The sequence below is a fragment of the Sciurus vulgaris genome (assembly GCF_902686455.1).
Source record: "Sciurus vulgaris genome assembly, chromosome: 3".
In the NCBI taxonomy this organism is placed as follows: Eukaryota; Metazoa; Chordata; class Mammalia; order Rodentia; family Sciuridae; genus Sciurus; species Sciurus vulgaris.
The window spans coordinates 181490780-181504546 of NC_136463.1; the positions used below are offsets into that span (position 1 = coordinate 181490780).

The 13767-nt window shown below is 59.6% G+C and overlaps 1 protein-coding gene across 1 annotated transcript; it reads left to right on the top strand.

Annotated features, from left to right (window-relative positions):
• Positions 1-7706: 7706 nt before the first annotated feature.
• Positions 7707-11115, top strand: B3GNT7 (UDP-GlcNAc:betaGal beta-1,3-N-acetylglucosaminyltransferase 7). The gene is made up of 2 exons (XM_079132507.1): positions 7707-8223; positions 9919-11115. Exons 1-2 carry the CDS (start codon positions 8213-8215, stop codon positions 11111-11113), a joined length of 1206 nt encoding a protein of 401 aa, XP_078988633.1. The 5' UTR covers positions 7707-8212; the 3' UTR covers positions 11114-11115.
• The last annotated feature ends 2652 nt before the right edge of the window (positions 11116-13767 follow it).

Consider the following 13767-nt stretch of genomic DNA (forward strand, 5'->3'; position numbering starts at 1 on the left):
GGCATTAGTTCACCAGGGCAGAGCCTCTCACAGGATCCCAGTGCCGGGCCCGCTCCTGTTCCTCTGCTTGGCTCTGTAGATTGTTTTCTTCTGAACCTGCCTGCACAGTTGGAGTGGAGCACCTGTGGCATACTCCCCAGAGCGCCATGGGCAGAGACCAAATCCACTTCAAAATCCCCAGGGAAGAGGCCGGCCGGCCATCCCATGGGCCAAGCACACCTCTGGGGCGGGAGCGGGTGGAGACACTAAGACTGGCCAGCCAGGTGAGTGCTGAGACTAGGGAGGGTGATCTGTGGGCCCAAGAGGAGGAGGTGCTAGATCCAAACCCAAAACCGATGTCGAGGTCACTGTGGCCCACCGTGGCCCCTTCTCAGAGGCCCGTGAGGTGTCTCATTCACCCGCTATGATGGCGCAAAACGGTATCTTTGACCAGTTCTTCCAGGACCAGGTGCAGGCTCCACCACTCACCAGCTGGCCGACCTCCCCCTCGGCCTCAGTGTTCTCCTCTCTACAATGGGAGTAATATTCTGCCTGGCCAACCAGGGCTGGGGAGGCAGCTGGAAGGTGTGTGTGGAGAGCAGCTCAGGGCTCACTGAGCCGTCCACTGAACCTGGGAAGGACTTCTGGGCTCCTCCGAGTCCCTCCCTTTCTCCACTCACCCCTCAGTGGACTCCTGCTCGGGCAGCAGTGCCATGGGCCAAGAGATATCCGTCCGGCTGCAGTGGGGACACGGCTGCCCAGAATGCACCTGGCCAGCTCTGGTCCATGAAAAGGCAGCCATTCAGGGCTGGCTTGGACAGGAGCCGGGTGACGAGAGACAGGGAGTCCTGTGCTCCAGAAGGAAGGAGGCCTGGTGTGGCCTCAGTGTGGGGCTGAGCACAGCCCGGGAGGGGGGCCAGCTTGCTGGAGAGGAGGCGCCGCGGAGGGAAGACTATGCTAGTGTTTGAGGCCCAAGGGCTGAAAGGCGGCTGTGTGTCCCATGCTGGCTGCCTGGCGGGTAGAGTTGTGAGTCACTGGTGTCCAGGAGGGGAGGGCACAGCCTGGGTGCAGCTGCCCGGGACGAGGGGCCCAGGCCCACCCTCGAGTGAATGTGTGTCAGTGTGAGCTTGAAGGGGTGTGCCGGGGGTGGGGCTGGGGCCTTGCAGAGCCGTTGGGGCGCCCAGGGCTCCTGGGGCTGGGTGCACCCCGTCATCCTCTGACTGTGGCCACTGTGACTGCGGGAGACCCAGCAGGCAGGCGTGCTGGCTCTTCATTCACCCCACCCTCTGGCGGTCTGTCCACCAGGACCCTGATCTCAGTGTCCCCACTGTGGACAGCAAGGTGCAGGAGGTGTGCAGGGGGATCCCGGCCAAGGGAGGGGCACCTTCCCCAAGGGAGGGGCCGGTGAGGTGGGTTGGGGAAGGGGAGCCTCAGAGCAGAAGGAAGCCAGGTCCTGGTGGAAGGGAGAAGGCCAGGTGCTGGCGCCCTGGCAGAGCAGGTGCAGCTGTTAAGAGCTGAGGGCAGTGCCCAGAGAGTCCCGGGGACTCCGGGCCCGGGGATGGACTCAAAGGGCTGCTCAGCCTGGCCCTGTGCTCTTCCCACGGGCCTGCCGGGCCGGGTTTCAGTGTTAGCATGGGTGGTAAGGGAGGGCCCCCCTGCCTGAGAGAGGCCCTGGGCATGTTTGCGTGTCTGTCTGTGTGTCTTCCTGGGTGAGTGTGTATCTCAGGGTGTATGTGTGTATGATCCTGAGTGTCGTGCGTGTCTCTGCATGTGCAGACTCCGTGTGTGCGTCTGGGCCTGGATTCTACGTATGCCTTGTATGTTCCCCCACGTGGGTCTGTGTGTCACAGTGAGTGTGATCTGTGTGTGCACGTGTCTATGAGAGGGTGTGTCGCTGTGTGTCCAACACCCCTGCCAGCCGGAGGCTGGGCGACCCCAGGACGCAGCCAGTACTTGGCCCTCTCTTCAGGGTTCTCAGAGCCTCCGGTCCCGGGTCCTGGCCTCTGAACTTGGCTTCTCTGTCTGGCTGCCCAGCTTCCCCCTTACTTGACTGGGCCCACACCCAGAAAGCCACAGGTGAACTCTGCTGTCCCCAGACTCGCGGTGGGTGCCTGGGCGCAGGAAAGGAACCAGAGGGTCGAGTGCCCCTCTTTGACCAGCCTGGGGCTATTGCCCCTCCAGAAAGAGGTGTCAGGACAGCATCTCCCACACGGGATCGCCCCTTCCTTCACCTCCCGGGTTCTCCATCTTCAGGGTTTGTTTTGGAAGACAAGCGGAGCAGGAGGCCTGGTTCTGGCATCTCTGTAGCTGCCCAGTGGTGCTCTGGAATGGAGATTCTTGAAAATGGCAGCTTCCTTTGAAGGACCTGTCCCTCCACCCCACAGTCCCTGCAGGCTGCTAATCTCAGGGGCCTGCCCCATCTGCAGAGGGGACCCATGGCCCAGGCTGGTCATTCGTGGAACCTCAGCCCCAGGACATGCTCACTGGCCCGGGAAGGGGCCCATGGCAGAAGTGAGCCTTCGAGAGTCTTCCCTAAGGTCTTGTATGAGGAGGTGGGAAAGGGCAAACCTCTCTCCCTGGGGCCCCCAGATGGAGGCACCTTGAAGCCTGCCTTTCCCCTCCTCGTGGAAAGACAGGTGGGTCCTGCAGGGGGCGACCCTGGGGGTGCTTTCCGTCACCTGAGCTAACAGTTCTTTTACTCCAGCTTCCTTGAGTTGAGCTGTTGTCACTCACAGCCAGAGGAGTCCTGGGCAACCCCTTGAGCCACTGGCCTGGGTCTTTGGGTGCCTAGCCTCGTCATCCCTCCTTGGCTCTCTCAGCTCCTGCACAGAGGACGTGCCCCCTCCACGGCTCTCAGCCTCCTAACCCCCGCTGCTTCCTCCACCGCCAACTGCACCGGGCGGGTTCAGCTCCTTTCTTTCAGGTTGCTTCCCTGGGCTATCTCCGGTTCCCCAGGAAGAAGTGTCTCTCTGCTGGCCCTTGGTCAAGGTCCGTCAAGAGGACTGGAGTTGGAAGGCTCAAGGTCAGAGAACCTGCCAACACATGGGACACGCCCGGGAAACTGGGAAGCTCCTGTCCCAGCCCAGTCGGCCGCTCCAGGGGCAGGCCCCGGGATCCGTGCCAGAAGCACCCTCACCTCCTTAAGCAGAGGGTCCACTCCCAGAGAAATGCATCCCCTCCTCCCCTTCCTACCCGCTTCCCTCTGCCCTGAATCCATCAAATCCTGACCCTTCCAGGGCCGTGAGTTTCAGGGACACCATCCAGGGGTGGACCCCGTTTGCCTGTGTGTGCTCCTCCTGTGCTGGTTTGGGTGGTGCCCCCTTGACTGAGAAGCCTGGGGGACCCCAGTCAGAGCTGCCTTTCACATGGGTCAGTTTCTCTGAAGTGGACACTGGTGGCCTCCCAGGACCAGTGATCTCCCCACACGTCCTCATCGGGTGGTCTGTACAAGGAACTCAAGTCTCAGCCTCCATGTGACCCACTTAAAACATGTCCCAGCAGGAAGCACACAGCAGACACCCCACCACTGCCCGAGCCTGGGAAAACCTCCCTCTTGATCCTTTTCAGGAAAGCACCTCAGGGCAAACTCCAGTCACGCTGACCAATGACCAGCTAAGTCACACAACGCACAGTCAGATCCTGATGGGGGTGGGGGGAGTTTGCCAAGGACCAATATGAGAAGGTTCTAGGCCAAGGGCACTGTCCAGAGGCTTCGAGCTCGCCTGGCAGTTCTTTCCAGGCGCATATCTTTATGACACTCTTCCCACAGAAGAACAGCGATTTTTTTTTCTTTCTCTTTCTCTCTCTCTCTCTCTCTTTTTTTTTTTTTTTTTTTTTTTTTTTTTTGTTATTGTTACTGGGGATTGAACTCAGGGTTGTTTGATCACTGAGCCACATCCCAACCCTTTTTATTTTTTATTTTGACACAAGGTCTTGCTAAGTTGCTGAGGGCCTCACTTTGTTACTGAGGCTGGCCTCAAACTTGTGATCCTCATGCCTCAGCCTCACAGGTTGCTAGATGTGGAAAGCAGGCTGTGCCCAGCTCTGAGTTACACTTCAATGTGTGGAACAGCAGTTTTCAAGCTGTGCCTAAAACTTTGTCACTCCATTATGTAAAGCAGTAGTTTGCCATAAGCGGATTCATTTTGAGCTTAAGTGCTGAGGTGACATGACTTTTTACTTTGTCAAAGCCATAAGGCACAAGCTGATAAATAAATTAATCATGCTAATAAGAATGACCACCTGTGACAGCCAGGGATAGTGGCACCTACCTGTAATCCCAGAAACTCAGGAGGCTAAGGCAGGAGGATTACAAGTTCAAGGCCAGCCTGGACAACTTAGAAAGACCCTGCCTCAAAATTAAAAAATAAAGAATGACCACCTGTGAACTTATCACCAATCAGAAGCACACAGATGCCTGGGTCTATCGAACCCATATTAGAAAAAATAGGCTTACGAGTTTATGGAACAGGCCACTGAATGAAGCAACGCTGTTAAGTGAGGCCCATAAAAGTAGGCACCCCAAGACTGGACACGGCGGCATTCTGACCCAGCCACCTGGTCACTCATCATTAACCTTCCCCAGGAAAATCACCACAGCCACAGACGCCTGAACCTCTGACCTCAGGCTGTAGCAGAGTGCAGTTGCTCCTGCACCCAACAATCGCAGAAGCCCCACTCCAAGCTGACCTCTCAAGCTCGCTCCAGAGTGAGCTGTGAAACCACCTTCCGTCAGGACCTTCGCCTAGAATAAGGTCCTGCGCTTCGACAGCTCTGTGTCCTGAACAAGTTCTGAGGCTGGTTCTAATACCTGCCTACACGCAGTGACTGCCCTGGCTGCTCCCGCCTCTGCTCTCAGCGCAGCCTCCTGAGCCCCTGCGGCTGCCTCCCCTGCCCGACCTTTCAGCACATTCACAGTGTAAAGGTGCTGTGTGACTTGTGTGTTACAGATGTTAGAAATTAAGATCGGACTCAAAGAACCTGTGACTGCCCAGCTTGGGACAGCCAAGTGGCCCATGAGTGTTCAGTGAACTGCCCCTGAGGAAAGTGGTGTAGCCTGTGAATTTAATGTTATCCAACACACTCTGGCATTTAGGGAAGAGAGAAGGGTTTCTGTTAATGACATGGCTGGCTCGGACACTGGGATCACGGGTGTGTGCCACTGCGCACGATTTCTGACACTCTGGTGCTTACCCACAGACTCCACTGTACAGGCAGATGGCCACACCTGAGATCCTAGCGGTAGCTACCCGGCGGATGGACTTCTGCTCAGGGCTTTCAAATACCCACTGAGATAAATCCACACGTTTACAAACATCACACTGTCGCGCTGAGCGAGCAGCCAGCTCTCTCCCGTGGCCCCAGCTCTGTTGATGGCAGCCTCTCTCCAGAGTGCCCAGGGCTCCTCAGATTCTGCTTTTGGGTTCCCTCTGGCCCCAAATCCCCACTTTGTCCCACCAATCACTGATCTTGCAGGTCACATGTCTCCCCTCACCTCAGGTCTCTGCAGGGCACTGTTTCTGCTGGACTCCCAGAACGTCTGGGGGAGGGTGTGGAGAGGAGGAAGAGGAAGTTAGTAGCCAAAAGAGGTAATGGGCAGCCAGGCGCGGTGGCAACCTCCTGTCATTTCAGCTACTCTGGAGGTTGAGGTCGGAAGATCCTGAATTTGAGGCCAGCCTGGGCAACTTACAAAATCCTGTCTCAAAATTAAATTTAGAAAAGGTCTGGGGATGTTGCTCAGAGGCAGAACATTCCTGGTTCGAACACCAGTACCACAATAAAAGAAGAAAAAAAAAGGGGGGGGGGTAAGGGGGGAGGGAAAGCAGGGGTACTTTTTAGGGTCCTCCCACACCCCAGTTCACTGAGTCCACCTTCTAGGGCAGCAAGCTAAGGGGCACAGAGTGACCCTGGGGCTTGGATTCCTGCTACTTCCTACCTGATTGTCCCTCCTGATCCCAACACTGTCTCCTGGGATCAACTTCATCTCCCTGAGCCTCTGCCTTCAGCCAGGGTATGTGGGGCAGGGGAGATTCCATCTGCAGACTGACCCTGCTTGACCACCTGCTGTCTTGAGACAGTGCACAGGAATCTGATGGCCCTCAGGGCCGGACAGGTGGGGTGGGCCATATTGGGAGACCCCAGGGGTGGAGGAGTTAGGGTTCACTGTGCTTCTGTATAGGGATGGGTCCAAGTAAACCCCAGGGAACCAGGCTACCCCCCACCCCACTGCCTCAGGGACTCATGTATTTAACTGTCATTCATTTCCCCCTTCTGTGTTTGACCTAGGCACAGACCAAATAATTCCATGATGACAAACTGTCTCAACTGACCAGATTCCACTAGTGAACACCCAGCTGACCTTGGGCAGCTCCCCTGGTTGCTACCGCCTTGAGCCCTGTGGTTCTGGGGCCTTGTGGGGTAAGGCAAACATTAATGATAGAAATATTAACAGCAGCTGCCTGTCGTGATGTTCCTCATGGAGGGGACACAGCATGCGTGTTTCCCATGCGTCATCTTGCATAACTGCACTAGCAGGAAATTGAGGTCTCAAGGGGATAAGTCACCTGTCCCTAGAGACAGAGAGGAAGAACAGGGCCCTGACGCCAACCTGCTCTAGTCCCCAAAACTGAGCTCACAACCTCTTCCCAGGGACAGCTGTGTCCACCCTTCTCCTGGCACCGGAGGAGACCCCACAGCACTGGGGTGAGAGGCCAGGTGGGTCATTCTTGACTGGGCCTTCGCCCTTTTGCAAGGCCGCACTGCAGGACAAATACGGAGAACCCCACAGCCTGGACAGTGAAGTGGGGATGGTCGGCCAGGGCCAAGCTGGGATGAAGGGGCCGGGGCTGCAGGGACTGGGGGCTCCTCAGTGGCAGGGAGCCAGGCCCGTGGGACGTGCAGCTGCAGGCCAGGTTTTCCTGTGTGGTGCTTCAGCCCAGTGTCCTCTGGAATTCTGCCTGGAAGGCCTTTTACATTCCCCTATCACAGCTTACGACACCCTGGAAATTCCTTTGTACCTTAAATTTTTACTCCCTTTCCAAGAAGCTCTTGAGCCTTAAGGAAAGGGCTGAAGAGGCTCTTCACCCAGTCTCACAGGCTTGGGACCCAGCTAGGGTCTTGTGGGCTCACTGTGTGCCTCTGGGCAAGAAAGTACCTTCCTGTCCTTCCTGTCTCTGGGACACCCTCCTAACTGTGGGACCTCACTCACCTGGCTTTGCCCTCTGCACCTCCATTTATCCTTTTATAAGGTGGGAATAACAGTACAGGCAGCCCCTGGAAGGAAGTGAGCCATTCATGCCTGAGGCCTAGGACCCAGTGTGGCCACTGGGTGAATGTCGGCTGCATTGAACCTTTCAATGCCTCCATTTCAATTCTATGAGCACTTTGAGATTTTACTATGTCCTCAGCGCTGGGAATCCAACCAGGAACAAGAGCAGACATGGCCAACAGCAGGACCAGCTTTCCTGTAGAAGGAGTTTCCAAGTCACCTGGATGGGAATCATCCCGGAGTCTGGACCTGAGCCAAGAAGACCCTCCCTGTTCTGCCTGTGTGCAGCCCACTCCCCAAGAGGAGCTGGTCCTGGCACACGAGCGAATTAATGAAGGTTTGGGGACAAAAAGGATTTTAAGTGAAATATTTGTTGATGGAAAGAAAAGAAATCGGGCCCAGGCAGACAGGCTTTCTCTTAGCAGTTGGGGGTGGGAGGGGGGCTGGGGCCTGTCTGTGACACCCTCTTCTCTAAGGTCAGCAAGCGGGGCTCTGCTCTCAGCCCCAGGCCGTCTTTCCTCGCAGGCCCAGCCCGCGGAGGGGACAGGGACAGGCAACCCTTGCGGGCCTCCGCCCCCGCCCCAGGGCTAGTCTGAATGGGGCCCGAGGGAGGCGGCCCGTGGGCGTGGAGGTGGGCGGGTGTCCTGGTTTCCCACGTGTCCTGGAGAGGCGACCCCGGGAGCCCCGCTGAGGAGTCGTGCACCCGGGCGGAGGTGACCCTCGCGGGCTCCGAGGTCCGGTCTCCGCCCGGCGCGCCTGGGAGGAGCGGGGTCGCCCTCCGTGCGGCCGAGGCCCGAAGGGGTTAACGCACCTGGCCGCCGCCCCTGCGCCCCTCCTCCCGCCGCCCGGAAGACGAAAGCCGCGGCGGGGGCGCGGCCCGTCCTTCGTCCGCCGCCCGCAGTCCCCAGCGCAGCGCCCGGAGCTGCGACCCGCGCGCCCCGCTCCGCCGCCCCGGCCCGGGCCGCCATGTCTCTGTGGTGAGTGGGGCCCTGGGCAGGGCGCGGGCAGCGGGGCTCGCCGTCCTCCCGGGCGCAGGCGGCCGGAGACGCCCGCCGGTGTCCCGGGCGGGACTCAGTTTCCCCGGGCGGGCGCGCGCGCCGGTGGCAGCAGATGCCGGGCCGTGCGCGGCGCCCGAACGGCAGGTGGGCGGCGGGGGACCGCGGGGCGCGCTCGGGTCCCCAGCCCCGGCGCCCCGACGCTGCCGCGCCGCCCGCACGCGCCCGCCCCACGCCCGCCGAGGCCTCCGGCGCCCGGCCGCCCCCTCCGCCCTTCCCGCGGCCTCCGCTCTCCTCGCCGCCCGCCGCGACCCTCGCCTTCCTCCCGCCCCGCGCTTCTCGCCAACGCGGAGGCTGGCGCAGGTGGAGCGCGCCCGCAGGGAGGGCCCCAGGTGCGGCGCCTCCGCCCGGCTCCGGACTCGGGGTCGGAGCGTGGGGCTCCGGAGGCGCGGGCCGTGGGTCTCCTCACCCTGCCCCCGCACTTTGAGGTGACCCTGTCTTCCACCAAGCTGGTGTGCGGGAGGCCGTGGGGCTCCATGGGGAAACTCGCCGTGTGGGGCGCAGCCTGCATTCACCCCGGGCTCCTGGACCAGCACCCACTAGTCTTGAGGACACCCTCGGCACCTCCACGGGCCCCTTGTCTCTCCCTGCACTTGTGCTGAGGAGGTCGACGCCATCTCCCTGCTGACCTGCCTGTCCCCCAGCCCTCAGCGCCATGTATCCACAGGGAAGACTGGGCAGACCTGGCACCTCTGTACCCCTGTATTGGGGAGCAGGGTCCAAGCCCCACGTCTTAAAGAGTGGGTTGCTCCCGGTGAAGAGCTCTGATTTTGGCTTCATAAATGGGTGTGGTGAGGTTACCTGGCTCTGAATGTTTTCGCCTCCCAGGAGAAGAGCTGGGGTCCTCGTCGCCCCCCACGGGTGTAAGGTGGGGATAAGGGGCATTGGTCGTGCTGCTTTCAGGCCTCTTGTCAACCCATAAGGGCTGCGCTTTTCTTTCTTTTCTCTCTCTCTCTCTCTTTTTTTGGTACCATGGATTGAACCCACGGGCACTTAACCACTGTGCCACATCCCGGCCCTTTTTAAATATTTTTTTAGAGACAGGGGCTCACTGAGTTGCTTAGTGTCTCACTGTTGCTCAGGCCTCAGCCTCCCAAGCTGCTGGGATTACAGGTGTGTGCCACTGCACCCAGCTAAGGCTGTCCTTTTCTGTTGGTTCACTGGTAACAGCCAACTTTCCAGTGTGCCCTACCATGCAGTGAGCTCCCAGGCTGCAGAGAAGGTACCATTTCTGCCCTTCCCAGTGACCCTGGTCCAGAGCCACAAAATATCCACTGCTGCTCCTGGGATATACCAGGAAATGAAAGCAAGTGGGCAGAGGGACAGGACATCTTACCTATCATCTTACCAGGTGGTCCTCAGGGCAAGATGATAGCATTTCACTGACCATGTGCCAGGCCCTCCTTTCCTGTGTTCTGTCCCATTTGGGGGAAGGAGAGGTTGTGGCTTGGCGAAATTACATGAAGCCACATGTAGCTTGGAAGTGGCAGGGTCAAGGTGGGAGCCCCAGCAACTCTATTCCCCAGTGCTCCCCGGGGAAGAAGGTAGGCCTGGAGAGGAAGCTCCACTGGGGCTGCCCGGAGAATGCCAGCTCATGCTTCCGCTTCCCTCTCCCAGGAAGAGAACCCTCTACAAGAGTGCGTGCCTGGCCCTGGTCCTCCTCGTGGCTGTCACCGTGTTCCAGCGCAGTCTGACTCCTGGTCAGTTTCTGCAGGAGCCTCCACCCCCCACTCTGGGGTCACCAAAAGTTCAGAAGCAGAGTGGAAACCTGGTGAACCCTAAAAACTTCTGGAAGAGCCCCGAGGATGTGGTGGACCCCACCCCCACGGCCTCCCAGGGGCCCCAAACCTGGGACGTGACCACCACTAACTGCTCCGCCAACGTCAACCTGACCCATCAGCCCTGGTTCCAGGGCCTGGAGCCACACTTCCGGCAGTTCCTGTCCTATCGCCACTGCCGGTACTTCCCGATGCTGATGAACCACCCCGAGAAGTGTGGGGGGGACGTCTACTTGCTGGTGGTTGTCAAGTCTGTCATCACTCAGCACGACCGCCGTGAGGCCATCCGCCAGACCTGGGGCCGCGAGTGGCAGTCGGCGGGCAGGGGCCGGGGTGCCGTGCGCACCCTCTTCCTGCTGGGCACGGCCTCCAAGCAGGAGGAGCGGGCCCACTACCAGCAGCTGCTGGCCTACGAGGACCGCCTCTACGGCGACATCCTTCAGTGGGACTTCCTCGACAGCTTCTTCAACCTCACCCTCAAGGAGATCCACTTCCTCAAGTGGCTGGACATCTACTGCCCCAACGTCCCCTTCGTCTTCAAGGGCGACGATGACGTCTTCGTGAACCCCACCAACGTGCTTGAGTTTCTGGCCGACCGGCAGCCACAGGAAAACCTGTTCGTGGGCGACGTCCTGCAGCGCGCACGGCCCATCCGCAGGAAGGAGAACAAGTACTACATCCCCACCGTCCTGTACAGCAAGGCCAGCTACCCGCCCTACGCGGGCGGCGGGGGCTTCCTCATGGCCGGCAGGCTGGCCCGACGCCTGCACCACGCCTGCGACACCCTGGAGCTCTACCCCATTGACGACGTCTTCCTGGGCATGTGCCTGGAGGTGCTGGGCGTGCAGCCCACGGCCCACAAGGGCTTCAAGACCTTCGGCATCTCCCAGAACCGCAGCAGCCGCATGAACAAGGAGCCCTGCTTCTTCCGCTCCATGCTGGTGGTTCACAAGCTGCTGCCCGCGGAGCTGCTGGCCATGTGGGGGCTGGTGCACGGCAACCTCACCTGCTCCCGGAAGCTCCAGGTGCTCTGACCTGCGGGCCAGCAGGGCAGTGCTCGTCCCCAGAGTGCCGGGGCTGGAACTGCAGTGCCCAGGCATGGCCTGTGGTCCCCTGCTGGAGGTGAAGGGTTTGGGCATTCTGTGCCCCTAGGTGCAGGGAGCCAGAGGGGGATCCCAGAAATTCCCAGAAAGCAAGGCCCAGGAACACTGGAGCTTCCCAGACTGGAGGTGATCTGAGGAGCTGGGACCCTCCTAGACTGACCTGGTGAGAGGCCCTGGTGGCCTCGGAGGGGACCTTTCCTGAGCTCAGGTGTCTGGGCTGGGCCTGGCCCCGGCTGGTCTGCGGCTGCCCCTTGACTTTACAGAGCGTCTCCTCTGTGAAATGCCTCAGTCTCCCCAGGGTCCGATGGCCTTCCAGGAGAAGCGCAGCCTTGTGCAGGCTCACAGGCGCCCCCTATTCCACAGCTCGGGTCTCCTGGGACAAGAGCCCCAGAAGGCTCCAGCACAGCCCAGGCCTGCCTGGAGTCTGTGCCTCTACTTCAGGGGCCTTTGCTCCTGGCTGCGTCCTCTCAGCCAGGAGTGTGACCGGCCACTCTGACTACCTCAGCGCTCCTGCAAACCTCGGCCGGCTGCAGCCCGGCCCAACCCTGACGCAGGGCAGAAGCACAGCGCTCCTGGTCCCCAAGTCTGGGTGCTGTCTGACCCTTGCCCGAGCCCCGGTCCTTCTGGCAGCCCCACTGAGGCTGGTTCCCTGGCCAGAAACTAGCCGATTTGGCCCTGGAAGTGGATAGTCCTCTGTTACTGTGAAGTTTTATTTATGAAGAATTTGGAGGAAGAAGGCTCTGGCCTCAGGAGGTGGTGGACCCTCCTCCCTCTCCTGCCCGTTCCCTCAGCCACCTTTACGCCCAACCAAGCAGCCCTGCCCTTCACAGCCCCCTCCGGAGGACCTCCCCACCACGCCCCTACTTGTCCAGGGCCTGAACAGACTTGCTTTTGCCCTGTGAGGGACAGAGCCGGCCCTGGGGGTGGATGGCAGGAGGAGGGGCTCCTACCTCAGGGTGGAGTCACCTGGTTAAGGTGGGGGAACCGGCTCAATTTTCTCAATAAAACGGGACTGGTTTTTTTCCTGGTGTGAAATCTGTTGCCAGCTCCATCAGAGAGCCTTTCTGGGCCAGGGTTGCCAGAGCTTTTGGAGACAGCTAGTTCCTTGTTGGTCTTGGCTGGGGGGTGCACACGGACCCCTCGAAGAGACCCAGAGGGAGGGATTAAAGTGGGACTGTGGGGTGCAGCAGGGGAGATCCCTGTGAGCCGGGGCACCCCATTGCGTCAGGGCTCTGGGGAAAGGCCAGAGAGTTGGCCCGAGACCAGAGTTCCAGTGGGTGAGATGGGGCAGGTGTGTGCCAAAACCAGTGGCCTCCGTGAGGTCCCTTCCAGTCACCTGAAGCACATAATGGGGCTCAGCTTGGTCCACGGCTAGGGGTCAGGGTGACTGCCCTGTGTGTGGTCCTTGGCCTGTACTGCTCACCTTCAGGAGGGGCTCACTGGGATGGTAGCAGTGAGCAGGCTGGTGGCTCCCCGCTTGGGCCAGCTGGGGAGCAGCCCTGGGGCCAGATGAGCCCTCATCCAGGCCCCTGGGCTGCCATGTTCTCCCTCTGGTCAGCCACCTACTTTTTTCTTGGAGATGGAACCCAAGGGCGCTTTACCACTGAGCTCCACGCCCATCCATTTATTACATTTTAAGACAGGGACTCACTAAATTGCTCCAGGCCTCGCTAAATTGCTAAAGCTGGCCTCCAACTTGCTATTGTTCCCTGTTGTCTCAGTCTCCTGAGTCACTGAGATTACAGGTGCAGGCCACCGCGCCCAACTTTAGCTACGTTATTTTCAGAGCAAAAAAGGTTATTAAGAATTTTAAGATCACGACAACAGAGCATTTAACCAAGCGCCGGGCCCTCTGGAGAAGCCTGGCCCTGCTGTGGGCTGCCGTGAGAGGGAAGGCAGCCGAAGGTGAGGCCACTGCCTGGAGGCCCAGGGCCAGTGGGCACAGCTTGCCTAAGGGCCAGCTGAGGGGCTCACTTAATCCAAGGGCAGAGAGAGACAGGCAGGGTGGGTTCTCTGGCCTTTTAGATTCAGGAAGGTGTCTAGACTTGACCTTGAGAGCAGAGGGCCAAGGTGCTTGGGCTGTGGGCGTGGGGCAGTCTGCAGGAAGAGAAGCAACCACAACAGGCTTGAGGCCTCTGCACACTGCCTCCTGGGCTCACTCTGCATGTCCCCAGCTGGGCCCCCTGAACTTTAAGCTCTGGTTGGGAGCAGCCTTTCCCCCCGTGGGGCCTAATGACTCAGGTCACCTCGCAGCCACTTCAGTGCTCCATCTGTCCTCAGCCTCTGCCTCGCCAGATTAGGACCTTACACACCACTCCATTTCATAACTTGGGTCCAGGCCTGGGCAGGCAAGTAGGGAGTCTGCTTTAGCATAGCGGTGGGCAGGGGATCTGCCTGGGTCAGGGAGCAGGTGCCGGCTCTGGGCCTGCAGTGTGCCTGTGTTTTAAAGAAATGGATGTCTGCTGTCAGAGAGAGGAAGAGTCCAGGCTTCTGGACGAGAACCCAGGAGTGCAAAAACCTAGAACATGGGAAGGAGCAGCTGCCTGGGAGAAGGTAGGCGTGGGGGTGGGTGTTTGGTGAGATTT